This window comes from Tympanuchus pallidicinctus, unplaced genomic scaffold, assembly GCF_026119805.1.
Source record: "Tympanuchus pallidicinctus isolate F22 unplaced genomic scaffold, pur_lepc_1.0 scaffold5, whole genome shotgun sequence".
Lineage (NCBI taxonomy): Eukaryota > Metazoa > Chordata > Aves > Galliformes > Phasianidae > Tympanuchus > Tympanuchus pallidicinctus.
This window is the reverse complement of record NW_026294769.1, coordinates 13,664,446-13,687,024: the sequence shown is the minus strand read 5'-3', so window position 1 is coordinate 13,687,024 and position 22,579 is coordinate 13,664,446. Positions and strand designations below refer to the sequence as shown.

Sequence of the window (22,579 nt, the reverse complement as noted above, 5' to 3'; positions counted from 1 at the left end):
TAGAGTGTTTCAGTGTTCAAGAGGCATTTGGACAGTGTCTTCAGTAGTATGCTTTAGCTTCAGGTTAGTGTGAAGGGGTCAGATAGTTGGATTTGATGATCTTTGCAGTTCCCTTCCAACTCAACTCCTCTTTTCTCCCCTCTCTTTCATTCTTTTCCCTTCTTTTTTCTCCCTTGCTTTTGTGATCAAGGCCAGTGGTACCCTGGGGTGCATTAAAAAGAGCATGATCAGCAGACTGAGAGAGGTTATCTTCCCCTCTACTCTGCCCAGGTTAAACAACATCTGGAGTACTTTGTCCCATTCTGTACTCTTCAGTTCATGGAAGACAAGGAACTTCCAGAGAGAATCAAGCAGAGGGCCACAAAGATGGTTATGGGCCTGGACCCTCTCCCTTATGTAGAAAGAATGAGAGACCTGGGGCTGTTCAGCATGGAGAAGGCTGAGAGGGTATCTTATCAATGCTTATAAATATCTACAAGGCAGGAGAGAAGTGGATGGGGCCAGACTCTTTTAAGTGGTGCTGAGTGACAGAAGACAAGGAAATGGGTACAAACTGGAATGTAGGAAGTTCCAGACAAACATGAGGAAAAACTTTTTTACTTTGAGGGTGATAAAGCACTGGAAGAGGCTGTCCAGAGAAGTTGTGGAGTCTCCTTCTCTGTAGATATTCGAAACCCACCCTGATGCTTTCCTGTGTCATCTACTGTAGGAAACCTGCTTCAGCAGAGAGGCTGGATTCGATGATCTCCAGAGTTTCCTTCCAACCCCTACAACTCTGTCATTCTATGATTCTGTGATTCCATTCCAAGCATTTCAGACTGGCAAGAAAAACTTTAGAAGTAGACAGTGTCTTCAGAGGATACCAAGCTTACATTTAAGCCTGAAGATTTACATAATTTACATGATATTCAGAACTCTGAGCTAAGTCCAAGATACTTAGAATGTGAAAGGCATGCAATGAAATACATGACATTTAGCACTGCCACTGAAAATTAAAACAGGGAAAAAATCATGTCCTTTATCTTTGTAGCATTTTAGAAGAAAACTGTTCTTACTGACTACTATTACTGAAATCCATTTTTCATTCTTATGAGTGCAATTCACCCCAGTTAACAAGACTGTGCATCAAAACACAAGCATTCATGAATTGCATACACTGCATCAACTGCACTGGTAGGAAGTAGCTGTGGTCTCAGAATCATCCTTGAATAAAACCATTTTTGCATCAGTCAAGATCAAATGAAACAATTTCATTAAAACAAGAAATGAAACAATGTCGTGATTGCAGTCTCAATAATGGCATCGTTTTTGATAGCTTCCTGTCCCAGTATATATGATACAGGACATGTAAATATTAAGAAGTGGTAGGGTGAGAGTGGAGTTGGTAGATAAGTTGAATTGTTCTTTGTCTCTCTTTTAGCTGTTTGTGATTGTTGAAGACTATCAATGTTTTAGAGTATTACTTTTGGAAGAACTATCTTTGAATGCTATGTGTATCATTGGTTTAATGGATGACTCAATTACTGGTTTAGCTATTTTGCACTAAATGGTAATTAAAACAATTAAAGAAGAGGGACTGGCAGGCTTCAAGTATCAATCATTGTTCAAAAGCTTTTTCTTCAGTTTTTTTCATGAACACATATGTCTTTATCTAGGAACAAAACTACTAAAGTTTTGAAATCCCCATTAGTCTATAGTCTTTTGGCACTAAAACTACACTAAATTTCCTTCTTTGGGCTGCACCAAACTTCCCTTTGAGCTCCACCATACTTCCCTTGGACTGCTGTTGTTATTGATTTATTCTTGAAATGTGTTGGGAAGATATCTGCGTTCTTTTTAGATGTACTGCCTGTTCTTTACAACAGCATGTCTGCCATTTTATGTTGTGTGTCCATTTGTGCCCAGGTTATGAACAGAGAAACTATAGCAAGCCTGTATTGGTATTTAATACCAAACAGCTTCATCACATATACTTGCCCAGTTCAGAATGGGTAGTTCTCCAGCATTAGAGCTTTTGCTGTTAATGAATGGACAGGTGACTAGCTGACGTTTTGGAAAGCGTAGCACTAGAGTCAAAGGACCCCTGCTAAGTCAGTGGTGCAGGATCAAAGTGGAAGGATTGACATTAATGCAGTAAGCTGCCAATCTCCTATTTCTTTGTAAGGCTTCCAGAAAAAAAAGAAAAAGAGCAATTTGCTCTAGACATTAAAGAGATTTTATGATGTCACAAAAATGGGGTCATATATATATATGTATTCAGGGATGAGCTAATACTGCAGATTTCTAATGCAGCAAATCACCATTGCCTCATTTATTTATAGTGAATTTTTGCTATTTTCAGTATATATGAGTTTATAAATATCCTCAAGTCCTTCCAGTCTGTGAAACACTGCTTGACAGCAATGACTCGGCTTCAGTTTGCATCGTTGCCATCATTTTATCAAAGTCTTGCCTGCATTTCCGTAATGTGTTACAATTGCCAAAAAGGGGATGGAAGAGCTGTAAGGGAATATTGATTTGAAACAACAAATATAGACAGAAAAAAAGGTGGTTTTCATACAAAGAGGATAAAAGTGTGGAATTGTACATATCTCTCCACTTGCAGATTTGAAAAAGAATACCAGCTCTGCCATGAGGAGCTTTTGTGCTAATATTATTTTGAGTTTTACTCTTACTTCTCAAAGGAAGAAGAGATCTGTTAAATATTCTTTGTAATATAGATGGTTGGAGAGAAATTTTAACAACCTTTCACATTTCTTCCTGTAAAGTCAGTTTGGGAACTGGAAGAGGTGAAAGGGACTAGGGCAGAGATGGGCAGATGGAGTTTCACCTTGAAACATCTGTTGAATTCATGCTCTAGGGAGCTCTTATCCAGTCACACCTCCCAGTTCTGTGTTTTCTGCCCCCCCCGAGAAGTACAGCTTCCTTTAACAAACTTTCTCCCCCTGGATTGTTGAGAAATATTTTTTTTGTTGTTATTTTTACTGTGTGTTATGGGCTTAAAAAGCGATCAAACCATCCTAGCTCTCATAGCTTTTCTTTTTCACAATACCTGCTTTGCCTGAAGCCTGTGGCTTGCTGTGACTGTCTCACCTGCAAAAATTTCCTTAGCATCCATATATGCCTACCATGCCTCCTAAAAATCCTGTTAAGAAGGGAGTAAGCATCAGTTCATTAAAAGTCCCAGCCGTTCTGCCTGCCATTTCACACTTGTGTGTGATAGACAAACTGCTATAACAGCAATCAGCTGCCAAAGACTATGTAAACATTTTGCATCTTCTAGGAAAAGCTCTTCGGCAGTGTTACATATGGGTGAGTTTTGGCACTCAGGATTGAGAACCCTGCTCAGCTAGATTGTGATCAGCTTTGTCTAGGAGGTTGCATTAGCATGTCCTTGCTCATTCCCATCAGCCCAGATAGAGTGAGGGGAGAGCTAGACTTTGAACTTATCTTTCTTCATCCATTTTGCAGGGAAAACCTATCAATACTTCTCAACGGATAACTTGTCCCCTCAGCACAAATCTATAGTGCAATCTGATGACTGCTCTTATTATGGCATCTGCCCACTCTCTCATCCACTTTCTATTTCCATCTACTTTGTTATGTTACGGGCAATGTTAAGGGTATTAAGAGTTAAGGGTAGACTCAGTGACCCACTGTTGTTTTCTTCTATCCTGTTGTTGTTTTCTGTCATTCTGAAGTGTAGAGCAGGGTCTTCCATTTGAAAATGTGGCACAAATCACTTAGGCATAACAAGAGCCACGGAGGATCTCACCACTGTACCATGGCTACTCCATAGTCTCTTTCTTCCAGTGTTCACGTGCTGGTTTTGGAAGAGAGGGGGAAAAAGAAAAAGAAAAAGTAAAAAGAATGAGACTTCTCCTAGAAACAAAAATATTTGTTTTCTTTTGAACTCCATTTATCCTTTTTTATCCAAAGCATTCCACAGCAGTGAATTCTCTTGTAAGTAGTTAACAGTCAAGTGAAACTTATTCCAGTGATTTGAGATGTGAAGGGGGGAAAAACAAGTTTTAGCACTGTAGGGACCGTGAGAGGTTATCCATCTCATTATGTGCCAAGATAGGATCATCTTAATCTGAACCTTTCCACAGCCTTATGAGGCTGAAATTTAGCTATATTCACTGCTACAAAATATATCTTGATGATGAACCTAAGTTTCTCTCAATGCAACCAAAGTCTTCATTTCTATAAGCACTGGGTAAATTAAAAAAAGAGATGAGTCTGGACACGAAAGCAGAAAAACAGAAGATTCCAACCGTGTGAGACAGGAGATTTGGGCAAGCATTCAGAAGCACAACCTGGCTAAGAGACAGCAATATGTGCCAATAGAATTTATTCTCTTTTTGCACTTAGGCCTTCAAACAAAAGTAATAAGTGACAAAGAGGTGTGAGAGATGATGGGAAATGTACATAAAAGTAGTTGCTCATGGTAGATACAGTGGCCATAGCAAATTCTGGCTGTACCTTTTCATCACAGGTGCACTTTCTTTGCTTTCATTCCTAAATATTCTATTTTAAGATCTTCCTTTTTCTTCAATGATATACTAAAAAACTGCTTAGCTGGACCCACATCAGTATCCAGGAACCCAGCAATGGGCTGCTGGTATCCTCTGTTTCTGCTGAAGTCTTTCTGAATCTGGACAAATTCAATACCTGTTTTCCCCACTTATACAATTATCTCAATAGCACTCTCTAATCACTCAGGAATTAAGAGAAAATAGGTCAATATCCTCAGACATGAAGTGGCAGATACATGTGTATATTCACACTTATGGATTGATAGATATTCATGTAATTACTTAGGTACTTGATGAAAAGAACCATGCAATAGCTGAAGGTAGATTTCCTGAAATACTGCTTTTTATATCCTAGACAGTACCCTCTGCTGCTCTAGTGGACTGGGTCCACTGCATTGTACATCTGTACAGAATTGGAGTGAGAAAATGAACATTAGAAGAGTGAAGAAAAAGGAGCTGCAGCATTTCTTTAGAACTGGAAGCTGTTACTAGATCAGTTTGTTCAGATTGCTGGCTGGAGTCTGGTAGTAGCCATCTGACCTGTTCACCTGCTCTGGAAATTCATGCCATGTCCCTGCAGGAGAAAGTGGGTTATTATTAAAAAGCAAGGAGCAATAATTTCTACTATACTTAAATTTTGAGTTCCTTGCTGTTCTTCAAAATCTATTTTTTTGTTTTTATTATTATTATTTTTCCTCCAACTCTTACTTCTTTTATGTAATCATTCAGTTTTGCAGTTGGAGAAGTGCAGCCTTTTTTTCCTTGGGGGGGGGGAGGGAGGCAGAGAAAATGGAAATTCAGCGTTTGTTAATTCTAGCTAAGAAAGTCTGCTCAGGGATGGTGAGATGACCCTGACTTAGTTACAATAATGCTTTTAGAAGCATATCCACTCATTATATTAATTTTGATGACTCAGGGAAAGAAAAGTGTTCTTAACATACTTAATGGCATTTTTGGCCTTCTTCCCAATAGCAATCTAAAAATGACTGGAGTGATTGCTCACTATTGATTTTAGCTATGGATTCAGGCATTGATTTCAGGAAGCTGGGGACAGTGGATGGACCGGTGAAATAGAATGCAAACAGAACTGCAAGAAGTAAAATTGCTGGGAAGATTCCTTTTGAACCTCCACTAACTTCCTTGGTTCCAATTAGTTTCCAAGCAGGGACGACTCCCAAGCAGGGAGATAGTAGAGATGCAGCAAACCATGATGGCATGACAATAAATAGCACCTAGTTACTTCAAACTGGCAAGAAATGCCATTACAGTCTGGTTCTTTGCTTGTGTTTGTTTACAAGATAACAGTAACACAGCATCGGGCACTCAAAGACAGCCCTTACAAGGGGATGGCAATACAGCACACATTCTCATTGAGCTAGTTAGGGATTTACTGACTGAAAGTAAGGAGATGATGTACTTGAGAGATTCAGTGTGATAACTGCAAGCCTGTTTTAATAGATAATGAGGCTTGTCTTGTTGAGGAAGTTATGGTAGGGTACAAGTTGAGTTGCTTTTTACAGTATCTCATTGGAGGAGGACAAAGGCACTTGTGAGGTGGTATGCTTAAAATTGTGTACTGTTTTACTGCTCACCAGAGCTGGTCAAGGCTAGAAAGCTCCATGAAAGCCTAGACTGAAGATTTTGCCTGACACCACTTCTCTGGAATGTCCTTGCATGTTGCTAGGGAAACTGCAAAGGAGATAAAAGAAAGATGCTCACAGTTGTTCAGATGACAGAATCTAAGATAAATGGGGGAGGCTAAATATTTTCTCACAGGGCTAAACTGTGGCTCTAAACTGCAGACCTTGTTACGTAGGAGAGAAATATGAAAAGAAACTCCATGGCAGCATGAAGAGGACTGCACTTCTGACAGCCTCTGCTGGATGCTTTTTTCTAGATATTAATAAAAGCGGATCAGCTGCCTTTGAATGAATGCAGTGTCCAGTTTCAGCCCACTGTCTGAATCTTTTGAAGACGAGGTGAGGCCTGGCTCTACCTGCTCTATTACTTCACTTGCATCTTCCTTCTCCCTTCAAAGAAATTTTAGGGAGAAAATTATAGGAACCTGTATGGCCGTAATTAAAGTAATATTTCAACAAAGGGAAATATTAGTATTTAACCCCATGACCTCCCTGCATGGTAAGGAAGCAGTGTTGTTGCCATTTGGAGGAAATAAATACAGACAAAAGGAGATTTAAGGGATATAAGAAAAAAGGAAAAAGGTGGGGAAAGTTTCAGCTACCCTGAGAGTCTACCCTGATCCCTTTAGCCTACAAGGTAGCTAGAGATGCACAACTGGATGTAGTGATAGAAACAGTTTCCTGTTACAACATGGGAAAGCTATGTTGAAGTCAGAGCTAGAAGTCTGCAGAAGGCTTGAGTTTCTTTGCTTTGCTTTTCTTCCTGGAATCTGCCCTTTTCTGGATGTCACTTTATCAACAGGATTTTTATTATCACTGAATATGTTCTTAAAAAGAAAAGAAAACAAAATATGATTGACTGGGAAGACCAGTGAGAATTGAGGTGCCAAATCAGACAAAACTAAGGTGTTTTACCTACTCATCAATCTTTTCAATTTCAGTAGCTTGATCTTAGACTCCCAAAGTTGAGATATGTTCCAAATAAGCCCATACCCCAATTCACCGCATGCAGTACAGGGCACAAAAAGCAGTGAAGTTATCCATTAAAAATCAAGACTGTTTCATTTCTTCTTTACGGTCACCTAATTCCCAAAGTATCTGGTAGTTTCTGGATCTCAGAAGTGTAAAATTCTTGCTACTCCTTTATGCATGGAGGACCTACAATTTGTTATGCGTGTGGCATCCTCTAGGAGAGAATTCCTGCAGAATGGGAAGCCACATATTCCAAATTATTCTGAATTTTCCTATCTGCAATCATGCCTATTATTTGAGGTTTTTTTTTTAAACTGGCAGATTAAATTATCACATCAACAAGAAATTTCCTGTAAACTTCATACTTCCACTATCAAGATGCTCAGTTTGGCAATTTCAGTAGATTTCAGTATCTTAGTCTGATACACTACTGCTGTCTGCTAAGGAGAGAGTGATAAATGTATGTAGACTGAAGAAAGATTTACATCCACATACCAATTTGTTTAAACCATTGTTAACAACTAGAGACACAATCAGCAGCTGAGGATCAGCTTCATCAATACCAGGAAATTGGTGGAAAATCCTTACTTGAGATACAAAACCAGGAAACCATGCAGTTAAACCAGGTTAATAATATTGTTACTCAGATAAAATGCTTTTTTCTCCCTACTAAGTTATTCCAAAACAACTGCTTATGTATGTATGTGTGTGTATATGTACATATTCTGACCTACTTCTTATTAAATTGTATTAAAAAAAGATTAATTATGCATTTGCATCAGCAACAACATTTTACAGTCAAATGCTGGATGACGGAAAGAGCTAGCTTACTTTCTCTCAAATTCCATGCCATGAATCAGTGAATTAATTTACCAGTGGATGTGGAACACAGTGTCATGAATCTTGTTTTATAGGCAGCCATCAGTGGTGTGCAGTGAAATTCTTCTAATGAGCAAGTCCATCAGACAGGCAAATTCCTCTGAAATGTGGTCATTGCAGAAAGTAGAATGAGAAGTCCCAGTCTCAATTCTTGAAGACAGTACCTGCCACTTTTGAATTAAATGATTTTGTTGTTGTTGTGTGTTTTCAGAACACTTCATGACCTATTATAAAAAAGACTTTTATTCATGTCAATAATTGTGATGCTCAGTAAAATAACTTGCTTGAAAAACAGCTGCAGAATTTGAACCTACAGAAATGATTTCAGCAGAGATTCCTAAGCAATCCACCATTCTTACTGAGAATCTTAGACTTTGGTAGTTAGAAATAATGAAAAACTACAAGGTATTTGTAAATCTTTTCTATGATTTAGTATATATCTACCTGCAGTAAGAGCATCATCCTCAGACTTACTTCAGCAGAGTCTGAAGCTAGACAAAGGCTTACACCGTGCAGCATACCTCTAGAGAAGTCCTGAAGGGAGTGGATAGCAGAAGTCAGTCATTTGGCAAAGGCAGAGGAGTTACTGGTGCAACAGTGTGAAAAAGAATAGAAAGGTAGAACACATGAAAATCTATTTTCTGTTCATCTTCTAAGTATGAACTAAAACAGCAGCTATCCAACAGGAGATTGTTGTAGGACAGTACACTGAAATCCTAAAAATAAAACCTCTCCACCCCGTTTTTTTTTTTTATTTAAAAAAATATATATCAATTGTAATAGTATTTGCCAAACAGAGCAATTGCTAAAGGTGAACATTTGGTCAACAATACTGAAGGCTGACTTGCTTAGGACAGCAACTGTGCTTAAAACAGAAATTCTCTCTGAGACAAACGTAAGTGCTTTAAAAATTGGTTTAGATGGACATTATTCACGTGTGTTTTTTGAACTCGAAGACCACATGGAACTAGAAGTACTTTTTTCTTGTCAAAAGTTGAGATGATCTGACATGAGAGTGCTTGGGCATGAAGCAGCCTTACAGGGTTTGGCCCCCAGCAAACAGCTTCAGAAAAAGTAATGAATGCCAAGGGACTCTGAGGGACAGACGAGACTCCAGGATACTGTGATGACTTCACTACTGTGTCCTCACTGACTGAAATTGATTAAAATGCTGTAAAGATTCTGCATGTGTTTTGCACTTCAACTGTCATCATTAGGCTTTGAAAAATCTAGGTACAATGGTTCCAATTATTGGACTCAGAGAACCACCAAAGCTGAAGATTGGAATACATAACTCTGTGTACATACCATTGGTACCATTCATGCTTCTGTGCCTTATTGATGAACACGTTTCTGGTTCCCAAAAGCTTGGTGCCATTGTTAGATACAGAGCTGCAAGCATCATGCTTTATTTCCTAAGCCTGAGTTCCGTACCCGTTATTGCTCCTTATGGCAATTTTGGAGATGTGCTTTATTTAAATAAGCTTTTCTTCATTGAAATAACAGTAACAGATGTTTTATGTTCTATTTGTTTTGCTCTGTGGTAACACTGTGGAGAGAGATTAAATTAGCTCCCTGCACAGAATATTTCTAGGGTGGAACTAAAGAAGGCATAGCATATGTCCAAGGGACAGTCAAGCATGTGTTCAAGGGGCAGATAGATTGGCAGTGCTGCATGTGCTCATTCTTTACTTGGTTTCATTGCTTTCAATAATAAGTGTGCATCATGTCACCAAAATCTGCAGGGCATCTATGTATATTTAAGCCTTGCATTGGTGATAATGGATCTCAATTAATAGTAAAGCTTATGAATAACTTATCTTTGTTCTCCTGAACCTTACTTCCCTATATTCCCCTAATATTCATACATTTTTATGTATCAATAATCTTTATCTACTGTACAGACTAATATACATCATAGTTACAAGTGTTATCGAAGAAGGGTCATGTCACGTCTTTCTCTTCTTAATGCTAGGCAAGGTTAGAATGAAATTCTGAGGCCTTTATTAAAGCATAGTAATCGTTTATTTGACAAAATGTAAAAAATTTTGAAAAATAATCTTGTTAACAATTCCTTGAAGCTAGGTCATGGAAACTTCATTACATTGCATACATTTGGATAATCAAGGCTGCCCAGCAACATTTCTTCAAAAGAAAACAAACAAACAAACCAGTATTAAAAAGAGATTTTCTAAGCTTTTTGAATACTGAGAAAATAAATCCACTGTACAGTCTCAGTAGTGAAATCTGTCATGATTTTAGCCTTGCTTGTCATCATTAACAGAACGATAGATCCACCCACAAGTCACCAGCTCCATGACACACCATGTTATATCAGAATATAAACTTTTCTCATCTAAGTGTAAAAAGAAGTCAAGAAAATGTCACTGTTCCCAGACTGAAGTCTTCTGACAGCACAAAGTTAATGACACCACAACAATCTTTCTCAACAGACGACTTTAGCTGTAACTTTGATTTGAGAAACACGCTTTGAACACAGTTTATTCTCCAGAGCATTAGTCATGAAAAGACATCTTTTCTCTGCTTTCCAAGTCTAGTTAGTTTGGTTGTTTCTCCATTTGAGAGCTAAACCATTTTGAACTGAACTAATGAGGCTGAGCACATTTAAGCATGAGCAACGATATCTTTCGCTCCATAATAGTGTAGGATTTCCTATGTGTATACAGCACATTTTTGTGTGGAGTATCTTGTGTCCCACGCACTGAGTGCTTTTGATTTGAACTGCTTTTAGCAGAACTGAACGCTGCTTAGGTTGAATTATTTCAGCCTAGAATAAGTTCTAATGAAGGGCTTGGTTTTTCAAGGACCCAAGACAGTAAAGTGAAGGCTCACACAAGCAAACTCAAAGCTGTCAGAAGGCTGGCATTAAAGGACTGATGATGTCAGAAAACAGGAGACAGAGGATGGGCTGTGTTGGGATAATCTAGAAAGTGTTCACCAGTAACCAATATTAAAAAAAATTATGTTTAAAGAACATAAAAGTAAACAGAGTTTAAGCCTCCTAGAAAAACTAGATTGAATGTTTCCACTGATAGTTCAGGCAGGTAAAGCATGAGTTGACAGCTAGGGAAGTGACAGGTCTGAAATGGTAAGCACTTCCATTCCTACAGCTTTGGGTGCTCCCATTCTGCATGTAGCCTTAGCTGCCTGAGAGGAGGACTGTGTTTCTGGCATATCTGAGTCCCCTCAAACTGTAACATGCTTATTCCTAGGACCCCGAGTTTCCCTTTTGCAGTAGAGGAGATAAAGCACAGAGAGATTAAACAGAGTTTGTGTGAGGTGGTTCTGGAAGTCTGTGGTAAGGGCTGGATGTGCCAATTGGATGTACCTTTCTGACCATCTGTCCTTTTTCCAAGTCATGACCAGGCCTATTTGTCATTTGTTGTCAAAGAAATAACTGCCAGTATCTATACCTGCTCAGTTATCATTAGCACCAGCTGTTGTTGCTTTTTCAAATCAACATAAAGAGTGTTCAGATCCCTACTGTGTGCTTCCATGGTTTTTGAACTGTGCTAAGAGGATCCCCATGGTGTGCTTTCCTTGTTTCTTAGCATTGCTATGAATCCTTGACAATCTGCGTTTCTTCTCTGTGGGGCCATTTAGAGAGCCAATGCCACTCTCCCATTGCATCCGTATCTGCTTCTCCTTCTGATGCATATAAAGAGAAGTGCCTCTGTTTTTCACATCATTCACTCATGCCAGCTTGTCATCAATCACTGTATTTATGCCCATTCAATATTAAGTGGATGATAAAGGGACAGTATAACACAAAAAAAGCATAGCACCAGGAAAACATTCATCTGTGAGTTGGTAGACTGAGTGGTCATGTGTGAAAAATCGAAGGAAGTATCCCAGTGGAGTGCCTACCTGATGAGGTGTAGTTGCTTGGTGAGGGGCTGATTCTTCAAGCACTGGTGTGCCACGAACACACTAATATCTTCATTTTCTGTAATGAGGACTTACAGTATCAGATTCCTGGTGAGAAAGGTTTCCTTCTGCTAACTGAAAAGGTGCCCCACCCCTCACTCTTCATCTTGTAGGGGCAGTTATAGGTGATGGTTCAGGCCAAACCCTAAATGACACTATGCTGCAGACCTGTAATTCACATTACCAGTATAGGTGCACAGATTTAAAAGTAAGCGTGTGTGCTGGTATTAGAAGGATCCGTGTCTGAACTGATACACTGTGTGTGTGTTCGTGTGTGTGCTGTATAACTTTCTCTCAGTGCCACTGTAATTATCTGCTTCCATCAGTGTTTTCTTTCAGCTGAAATAACAAGGCTGAAAAATCCTCAGTGTATTATGGGAATGCTGACAGCTACAGTCAGTTGTTAATAATTTAGAGATGTGATTTACCCCCACTTGATTTGTACCTTTAAAACACTGTATATAGTTTACCACAACTTTAAATGTCTGTCTTTTGTTCTTCTTTTATGTGTTATTTCCTGTTGAATCGGGAAGGTGGAAAAGATGGCCAGCCTCTGCAACATACATGTCCGCTCAGGTTGCTTCTGTAACACAGGAGCCTGCCAGATGCATTTGGGTATAAGCGATGAGGACATCCAAAAGAACCTGCAGGTTAGTTTCTGAATGAGATTATGTGATACATTGCGCTTGGAAAACTTACAAATTCAGTGACCCAGGCTATCAGTTCTGAATTTCACAGAGGATGGGAGATATGAGGGCGAGAGAGGAAAATCTGGCCCTAAACCATAAAGAAAATATTAGTAAATAGATAGATAGTTAAAGAATAAAGTAGTTTATCATATGTTGTGCTTTTGAGTCTCTGCAACTTTTAGAATTAAGGTGAGTTTGATTTACTTTCTCTGATCTTTCAACTCAATTACCATGTTAAAGAAAAAAATGAACTTAAGTTCATTGAAACAAGGTGTTGAAACAAAACCATTTTATGGACCAAAAGCAATATACATTGCTTTTATTTCATTAAAAAATACGAAGCACTGTGTTGCATCACTTAGGTCAGTATCATGTAAATATTACTGAACATTTTCATCAGGATAAGCCCAATGAAGAATGCATACTTACAGGGATTTTTCATCTTCCAGAAGTGGTATGATGAGGTAGTACAGTCAAGCAGTTCTTTTGAGACATTCTCATCAGCAAATTCCTAAATGAGTTATTAACTACATTACTGTGCAAAGGAAGAGAGCTTTTATTCACATTATTTGCATATATGCTTTGTTTTTGCCTTTTTTTTTTTTCTCCCAGAAAGAAAGCGAGATTTATGTCCATAGTACAGTAACATTTCTTGCTTGAAAAAGCCTTCACTATTCACACATCCATTTTTATTGAACAGAAATGCATAAATAAATGAAATTATGGGGAAAAAAAACAACCTTCTGTGAATCTTAGAGCTAAATGTCATGTCCACTGTTGAGCTAATGTTAGGTGGGTGATCAAAGGGAGTTTCTAGCTTATCTCTCTGGAGGTGAGTGGCACTGACCTGTTTAATTGAAGGAGAAACTTCTGCTCCAACAAAGAGTTTTACAGAGTGCACACTTTATGAAAGACATATCAAATAGGAGGATATACAGACATCATTGTTAATGGTATTTGAGGGATTTTTCAGCTTTACCGTTAGTTAAAACTTGTATTTTTCAAAGGAATTAATGTTAGGGGGAAGGGTTCTTCCATATGTACTGAAAGCAACAAGTTGACTGGATCAGCAAGACAGATTTATTGCAGATCACCATGATGAGGGATAGATGAGAGGACAATGAGGCTCTCTGAGACCTCGTTGACTGGCAGAATTCAGAGGGTTGTCATCAGCCGTGCAGAGACCAGTTGGAGACCGATAACTAGCAGTATTTACCAGGCATCCCAGGCATTGATACTGGGCCCAGTCTTGCCAACATCTTTATCATTGACCTGGATGAAGGGATAGGATCCACCCTTAGCAATTTTGCTGATGATACAAAGCTGGGAGGAGTGGCTGACACACCAGATGGCTGTGCTGCCATTCAGTGAGACCTGGACAGGCTGGAGAGTTGGGCAGACAAGAACCTGATGAAGTTAAACAAGAAAAAGTGTAGAGTCATGCACCTGGGGAGGAATAACCACATACACCAGTACAGGTTAAGGGCTGACCTGCTGGAGAGATCTGCAAAGAAGGATCTTGGTGACCTGGTAGACAGCAGGCGGATGATGAGCCAGCAGTGTGCCCTCGGGGCCTAAAAGGCTAATGGTATCCTGGGGTGTGTTAAAAAGAACGGGGCCAGCAGGTTGAGGGAGGTGATTCTCCCCTTCTATTCTGCACTGGTGAGACCACATCTGGAGTACTGTGTCCAGTTCAGGGCTCCCCAGTTCAAGAAAGACTAGGAACTTCTAGGAAGTGTCAAGCTGAGGAGTACAAAGATAGTTACGGGCCTGGAGCATCTCCCTTACAAGGAAAGGCTAAGAGACTAGAGAATATTCAGTCTGGAAAAGAAAAGCCTGAGAGGGAATCTTATCAATGCTTATGAATATCTAAAGGGTAGGAATCAAAGTGAATGGGGCCAGACTCTGTTCAGTGTTCCTCAGCAATAGGACGCGGGATAAGGGACACAAATGGGAACACAGGAAATTTGATACAAATCTAAGAATAAACTTTTTTTCTTTCTGGGTGACACAGCACTGGAACAACCTGTACAGAAAGCTTGTGGAGTCTCTGGAGATATTCAAAACCCCTCTGGATGCTTTCCTGTGCAACCTCTAGGAACCTGCTTTAGCAAAGGGTTGGACCAGATGGCCTTTCCAACCTCTACAATTCAGTGAATATGCCACTGATTATATAAAATGGAACTGTTCTGACAGTGGATATAAACAAAACTCCCACAGAAACTAGCAGGCTAGAGATTTGGTCAGCTAACTGAATGTAATATCCCAGTTTAAATCTCAGTGAACTATGCAGATGAGACTGGAATTTATCTGGAGACTGATCTTGCTAACAGGCTATTCTGGCATATGCAAACTTTTTCTTGACATAAGTTTTTGAGAAGATCCTCTTGCTTTGGGGTAGAATAGGGCAAACATTACAAAACAATATTTTTCCTTGCTCGAGTAGCTAATTAGACATTTGGGATTTTTTCTCCTTTTTCTGCATGTATTCATGGGTTAACTGTATTTCTGAAAACAGTACTTCAGGTTAGAATTAACAGATTTTTGAATAACTATGTACAGTAAGAGGGAACTAATGCAGTCTGTCATAATAGCTCTGCTTTTCTTTCTATTTTAAATTAGGCTGGCCATGTCTGTGGAGATGATATTGACCTAATTGATGGACGTCCCACTGGTTCTGTGAGAATATCCTTTGGTTACATGTCTTCTTTTGAAGATGCGCAGGCATTTTTGAAATTCATCATAGCCACAAGGTTCTCTAAGTCAGACACTGAGATTCCCTTTCAATCCTCTGCTACGCAGCTGACAACTGAACCTGCCCCAGATGACCACTCTTACTTTAACAGCGTCAATAAATTGTCTCCAAGAATGCATATTGCAGATAGAGAACATAGGAATCATCCATCTGGAACAGAGAGGACTGTCGGTTGGCAGTCACCGGAGTCTCAGTCGGAAAGCATAAGGGAAGCTCTTTCTGAGGTTGCTGTGCCAAAGATTAAAAGGGGTGGCAAGCCCATTACTGTCATCAATATTTACCTGTATCCAATCAAATCTTGCTCTTCATTTGAGGTATGTGCTTTAAATTATACTTATTTTATCCCCAACTATCAAACATGTCAACCAGGAACAACATGTGCATTAGATATTAGGAAACAGCATGGGGTGCTCACTTTTCCATTTCTCCAATCTCTAGGATTGAGCCCTGCCTGCTAAGGCACTCTAAAGAATTTTCAATTAGACTGAAGGTACAAGATGCAAATGTGTCTTTGCTCCTCTATCGCCCATCACAGAAAAATCAGCGCATAATATGCAGTTTTGGGGAAAAAAAAAAAAAAGTTGGCTTTGCAAAATTTGACTAAAATATAATCAAATAATTAGTATGCTTTCACTGAATGACATGTGATGGATTTGTAGGCATTGATGGGTAGGCAGCAATTTAGAAATAACTTGATTAACATGTTATAATTGAGAGGAGGTTGATTTACATTACAAAGAAATGTTATCATTAAAAATACATTTGCAACAGAAATATGACATTTAAGTGTTGCTGCACTATTTGAAAGTTCACTCTTTGAAGATTTTAATTGCTTTTTTTGCCAAGTTAATAATATCATCACCTTAGCTGTGACTTTTTTTTAAAATAATGCATGATGAAATAGGTGTATGGCCCACACATGACCTAGAATGTGACTCTGCTTAGTACCATACTGAGAACTGATTCAATGAATGTCAATAATGGTATAACTTTCCCTGTGAAAACTTGCTGGTGTAGGTCACTGTCTCACATATGAATGAAAATTGGGGTCAAATCCAGTGACAAATCACCTGCATTTAAAATATGGATTCTCAGCTGTTTTCATCTTTTTTCTTTTTTTTTCTTTTTTCATTAATGCAAAAAAATAAAAAAAGGGAGGAATTGAAGCAATGTCTTTGAAAGATTAACAAAATATCTGCATTTCTAAACTTGGTTTGCTTATGATGTTTTTAATTCAGAGGCACAGTCTTGAGCATTAAATGAGACTTGAACAAATAATTTTCCACCCTTTATTAACCTTCCACTAAATCAAACCATTTAAAAATCAAAGTAATCATGTGAGAATGTTTTAACCTTTGTTTAAATGTTGCAGTTATTACAGCTATATTGCAGAAGCCCACTACAGAAACACTGAAATATGTCTTAGCAGTATTTGGGACCGTTTGGGGTCAAATTCTATTTTTAACATGCAGGCTGGTGTTACAGGATACATACCAGAACACTCAGAGCCAGGAAGACTTTGAAGTAATTGTGCCCAGAAGCAGATAAACCACACCTCAGTGTGAAAGACAGCTTTTGTTTTCCCAAACTGAGCCAGTTTTCCTCTCTTCAAGCTCTGTGAAGGGAAACTTCTCTAGGTAATAAATTAATAAAAAGCTGGTACACCCTGACAGACAGAATTGCAGTTTTAATGGAGGAGGAAAATCCCCATGCATAATTCTTGTGCCAGGTATGTGTTAATGGGCCCAGCATGAAAGCGGAGTTCATCTCACCTGACCTTATCCCTCTAAGGTTAGATATTATTCGGTAAGCAGGAAGAGATGGATACTTGCTAAATCATCTTATCATAAAATAGGCATCTGCAGTAGGAAAAATGAATTGTCCCTAGATATTTCTGTCTCTTTCCATTGACTGCACGAGGTATCAACGGCTACTTGGATTGGATAGGCAGCAGCTAACACTAGGCTTAGTTAGTTTAGATTAAAAGTGCAAATTTAAAATTTGGAACTGTATGAGTTTTAGGTTTTCATGCCTAGAAATATTTTTGAAGTCTCTGATTTGATATTTTTTGGTAATGAAGCATCAGCTGTGTTAGAGCCCAATAGCTAAGCACTGTCAGAGCCTGTACTGCCAAAGGGTAATACCTAATGAAATGTATGCTTGCTTTAGTATATAATATTGAAAGGGACTGGAACTTCACTGTAGGCAGCATACGGCTCTCCTCATCGTCTTCTCAAAGAACATGTTTTGTACATTTCCATTTAATCCATAGAAGATAACAATAGAAGTTGAATTAATAGATTTAATTAAAAATGGATTTCAGTGCATAAGGAGAACAGGCCAGGAAGTGAAGCCAAAAGTATATTGGAACATTATATGATTTTCAATACTGAAGTAAGCCAGAAAGGAAAATGTGTTTGCTTATGCAATCATCTTCCTGTCTACCAGGTGTTCTTCATATTTTTGTTACCAAAAGTCAGAGTGGCACTTCTAGGCACTATCTGACATATATTTATAGACAGATTGAAAGATCTGCCAACCTGATTTTCTGCATGTAAAAGAGATAAATATGGCAGCTCACAGCCTACCACTTGTAATGAGCATTAAAACTCAAAGGCAGTTGATCCCATTGTCACCCAGACAGTGGCTTAGTTTCTTTCCAATGCTGAAGAGTAAAATAGATAGCCAGTGCTGCCAGAACCCAGACCACCAAATGCAGAGTGCATCATCCTCCATAATACTCTGCACACCATTACTACAACTTCAGCCTACGTCACCTTGGAAGGGGAAAATAACCAATCCACACACACTGGAATTTTAAGCCAAGCATGCTAGAGGCGCCATTAATTACCGCAATTAAATGGGCCCAAGTCCTGAAAGTCATTTTGCCTTCTAAAATAGTAATTATCATAAGGTCTCTAGGCTTTATCATGAAAAGGCTGATTCCAGTAGAAGATTATTCTTTTGCCATTCTCTTTGTCATGCAGACTTCACACTTTACTGTCCCTTCGCTTTACTAACTCCATAAACGTAGCTTTATAATAATGTAGCTTGTAGTTCCCATGGTCTTCAGATAGAAGCCAATAATTGAAATTCAATTTCATAATATAAATTTAAAATAGCTTTAAATGTTTTGCAGTTGTTGGAAAGTTAGAAAAATATTTCCTGTTAAAATTTGATGCCTATATTTGTCAGTTACATAGTAGCTCCAAGCCAGCTGATGTGAAAAAGTGGCTTAGGTATTAGGCTGCAATAAAATCACTCATCTTGTAGTTGGATACTTGAGATCGGAATCTCAGATTCGTAAGTTCAAGTTGCAGTCTTCCAGTTGATGTGAAGGTCAGACCTTCAGCATGCCTTGTAAATGGGCTTTATTGGGAAGTACATGATCAGATTTGTTTGCCTAAAATAAAATGTCTAGTGGAAGATTCCACCTATGTGTGCAAGACCTCATGCATCGACCAGTGAAGCCTGCCCCTCAACTTGTAGTTTGCAGTATAGATGACTTAATTAGTAACAGAAGGACAAATTCAAGGATATGAGTGTGAGCTCACACCTGTTTAATCTCCTCTTTTAAGTCACATCATCTCCTCTTTATCTAAACTATGAGCTAAAACTGTGTTTTAGTGTAGGAGGTGATTGGCCTCCAGTGAAAATGAGAGTCAGAGTACTTCGGCATCTGGCAGGATAAAACCTTGCATTAAGGTATTCAGCCTACTGCAGACTGGTTAGCTCCTACTGTGTGCATGTTTCATGAACTTTTCCTGGCCACAGGACTGTCTCTGTTCAGTTACGTTCCATGGATTTTGTACATATGGCTTAGGAACTAGAAGGCAGAGTATTCTAGCTGAATGTCTTAAATGTATATTCACTTTCCTACAATTATTTTATTAAATGGAGAGAAGTAGGAAAGAAGAGTAGCCTCTGTCCCTGACCACATTTTTCTTCTTTTCCAACATAAAAACATATTTTAAACATACATTTTTAAACATGAACATCTCTCATGTCAATGAATCTTGCATAATTACGTAGTGCAATGTGCCCAGTAAAAAGGTTAGGACTTTAAACTTTAATAACTTTATTATTCTTGCAGTAGATTTCAGAAGATAAAAATTGCATCTCAACACAGAAAACAAATTAGCTTTTAATCAGAAATACAATGCAAGTTCTTAGTAATCAGTAGATAAATTATATGTAAGACCACTAGTATTTTTAAACTTGCATAATTTAAAAGCTGTTCAGTGCTTTCTTTAATGTGCCTGAAAATTGTATTAGCTTTTGTGATGACATTACAGTGGACTATGGAAAAATGCAGCCCAAAACGCTTTAGAGAAAATTCTGAACAAAACAAAAACATGTTTTTGGAATGAAAATATTACAAAAAGAAAAATTGCTAAAGAGGATAGGATAATGCAATGTACTGGTTGTGCTCTGTGCATTGAGCTTATAGGCATATTTGAATGTTGTATGATTAGCTCACCTGCTATGCTGGGAATGAAGTTGTGTGCATGCAGTAACCAGTAAAGGCATGATGTCCGTGCTTCTCTCTGTCCTTCACCTTCTAATTTGTCTCAGAAGAAGAGATGGTCATGCAGTTTCAGGGAATTGATGTAATACAATATTTCTTATTATGATGTAAGTTAGCCTGTTTTATTTCACTCTGCAGTAGTAAGCTTCCCTGGCTGCTTTGCTTCACTCTTTTAGTTACCTAATTATAGGTATATAGCGCTGTTTGAGTGCCCTACCTTGCCTCGTGCTGCCTGTCCTCCAGGATGTGCATCTCTTGTGCAGGCTGTGTCTTATTAGCTGATTTTGGGCAGACATGTGGGACATAATCCAAGGGAGCCAAATTGAACCACTCTTATTGTGCCTCTAACGATGTCCTTTATTTGAACTGCTCTACTTAAGTTGCTTGCAGTCACTGAACAATCCCTTCAGCCTCTTTCAAATAATGGTGGAAGAGGGTCTGTGCAGATTGAAAGCCAAAGTACTGGAAAGAATAGCAATTCCACACTCATCTCCTGTATCAATATTAGCAGCAAATCAGCTCTATTTCATGATCATATGTGACTCCCTGTTCAAGGCAGAGTACACAGTTATTTTCTTGTTGCAACTTTAATTATTGGAGCAGACATGCAATACACTAAGTTGAACTGTAGAGGGAAAGTAGGGCACTTGACAGTTTGCTCAGGACATTCATGAGAGGCATGGGACTTACTACTGGGAACATTTGTATATCATTCTTATGATAGCAAACAACCAGAGGAACCAGAGGAAAAATGGGCTCAAGACCTTCAGTTGTGTGCTGCATCTGAGAGTGGAGCCTGAAGCTGGCCCAAAGTTGAAGCAAAACAATTGAATGTTACAGTTGGGTGCTAGGAATCACATTTTGGGGTTCTTCCTATAATTTTCTGCTCTTTTAGTTTATTAACTATATTATGTCTTGCAAATCCCTTCATGATCTGTATATCCATGACAGGATGTGTTACTGATAAGTGATCTTCTGTTTTGGAAAGGAGATTTGTTAGCAGGAAATTCTTGCAGCTCTCAGATGATCACCAGCTGTTCAAAATGTATTTTGTAATCTAATTACAGGATAACCAAACAATGCATGCATCTCCAAAGGATAATTTACAGCAAGCATAAAAAGCTGTACTTCAGCTGATATTGCAGTGTTTGAGCTGTGATTCTTCTCCTAAAAAAAAAACAAGGCAAAGGTTCAGATCTTTTAGGTGCTGATATAGTTCATAGAATCACAGAATGGCCTGGGTTGAAAAAGACCACAATGACCATCTTGTTTCAACCCCCCTGCTAAGTGCAGGGTCACCAACCACCAGACCAGGCTGCCCAGAGCCACATTCAGCCTGGACTTAAATGCCTCCAAGGATGGGGCATCCACAGCCTCCTTGGGCAACCTGTTCCAGTGCTTCACCACCCTCTGAGTGAAAAATAGTTGCTGGGACAATGCTGTTTCAGATGGCATGCCAGACATAAAGATTTCATTTTTGACTGAGTTTTTATCCAGACTTACTTCAAAAATTGCCAAAGAGTGTTATAAATTGTGTTGATAAAATACATTTTTTTAATTTTTCCATGTATGTTCTGTATTTCATGCAGTTGATAACTCATATGGTTGATAGTGGGAGGCTAGTTCAGCTTCAGTGCTCTCAGTTTCCCGTTTCAGCTCATCTTGAGTGCCTGCCCTCAGCTCTCTCTAGCCATGCTCTTGATGGCAGTCTGTTGCTGAGAACTTTCCAAAAAAAGTTTGTAAGATTGGGGTGCTTTGGCTTCTGTGGTGTTTTGGAAAGAGCACATGCTAAACAAAATTGCGACTTTTAATTAATATAACCAGTGCTTCAAGCCATGTTTTCTTCAGAGCATCAGAATCTCTCAGCATTTTTTTGCTAAAGCTGGTTTCGTATGGAAAATGCTAAGCTTCTCTACAAGAATTCAACACAGTTCATCTGTAGTTAACTTTTCTCCATATTCAACTGTGACTAGAAAGCATATGTCAGTGGAAACAATATGTTTAAATGCCTAGCTTTATGTTAAAATAATGGTATTAATATTTTAGCATTCTGAAGGAGAAAGCAGTTATTAATATCGCCCAAAGACATTACTAAAATTGCTCTCTTTTTTTTCATTTTGAGATTACCATCTGTGTAGCATCAGTAACAGATGTTCTTTTCACCAGAAAAATGTACATGAAAGCAAGGACAATATGCCTGTGTAGGCTATTGGAAGAAAAGAGCATTATAGAATCAGTGGAAGAACAGCTCACAGTGAAGATCATGTTTTGTTTTAGGAGGATTTGGAAAACTATTATGCTCTAGCTGAAACAGAAACTTCAGCAGTGAATATTTTCTCAGAAAATGGTCCCATTTAAAAAAAAAAAAAAGTGGAAGTTTATTCAGAGTTCTAAATTTCATGTTTTCCTTGCTTTCTGCTTCTTTTTTTCCTTATTTCATACAACTCACACGAAACCTCCATTCTTTGTGAATTAAAATTGTAAAGGGAAGAGGTCCTAAAATATCTGAGTATAAAATTAAAAAGAGTTTTCAGAGTGTTTCATTGATTATTTACTGCATTCCCGCGGCTCTGTTAAATCGAAGGGTGTGATAATATGCAACAAATTACAGTAACTCCATTCATTTCTGT

General features: G+C 38.5%; 1 protein-coding gene across 1 annotated transcript in view; it reads left to right on the top strand.

Moving 5' to 3' along the window:
• Nucleotides 1–22,579, top strand: part of MOCOS (molybdenum cofactor sulfurase) — a 205,191-nt gene that overhangs the window by 155,715 nt on the left and 26,897 nt on the right. Inside the window, exons 7-8 of the mRNA XM_052704240.1 lie at nt 12,511–12,627; nt 15,289–15,735. Of these exons, the coding sequence (XP_052560200.1) occupies nt 12,511–12,627; nt 15,289–15,735 (564 nt within the window). The remainder of the gene's footprint in view (nt 1–12,510; nt 12,628–15,288; nt 15,736–22,579) is intronic.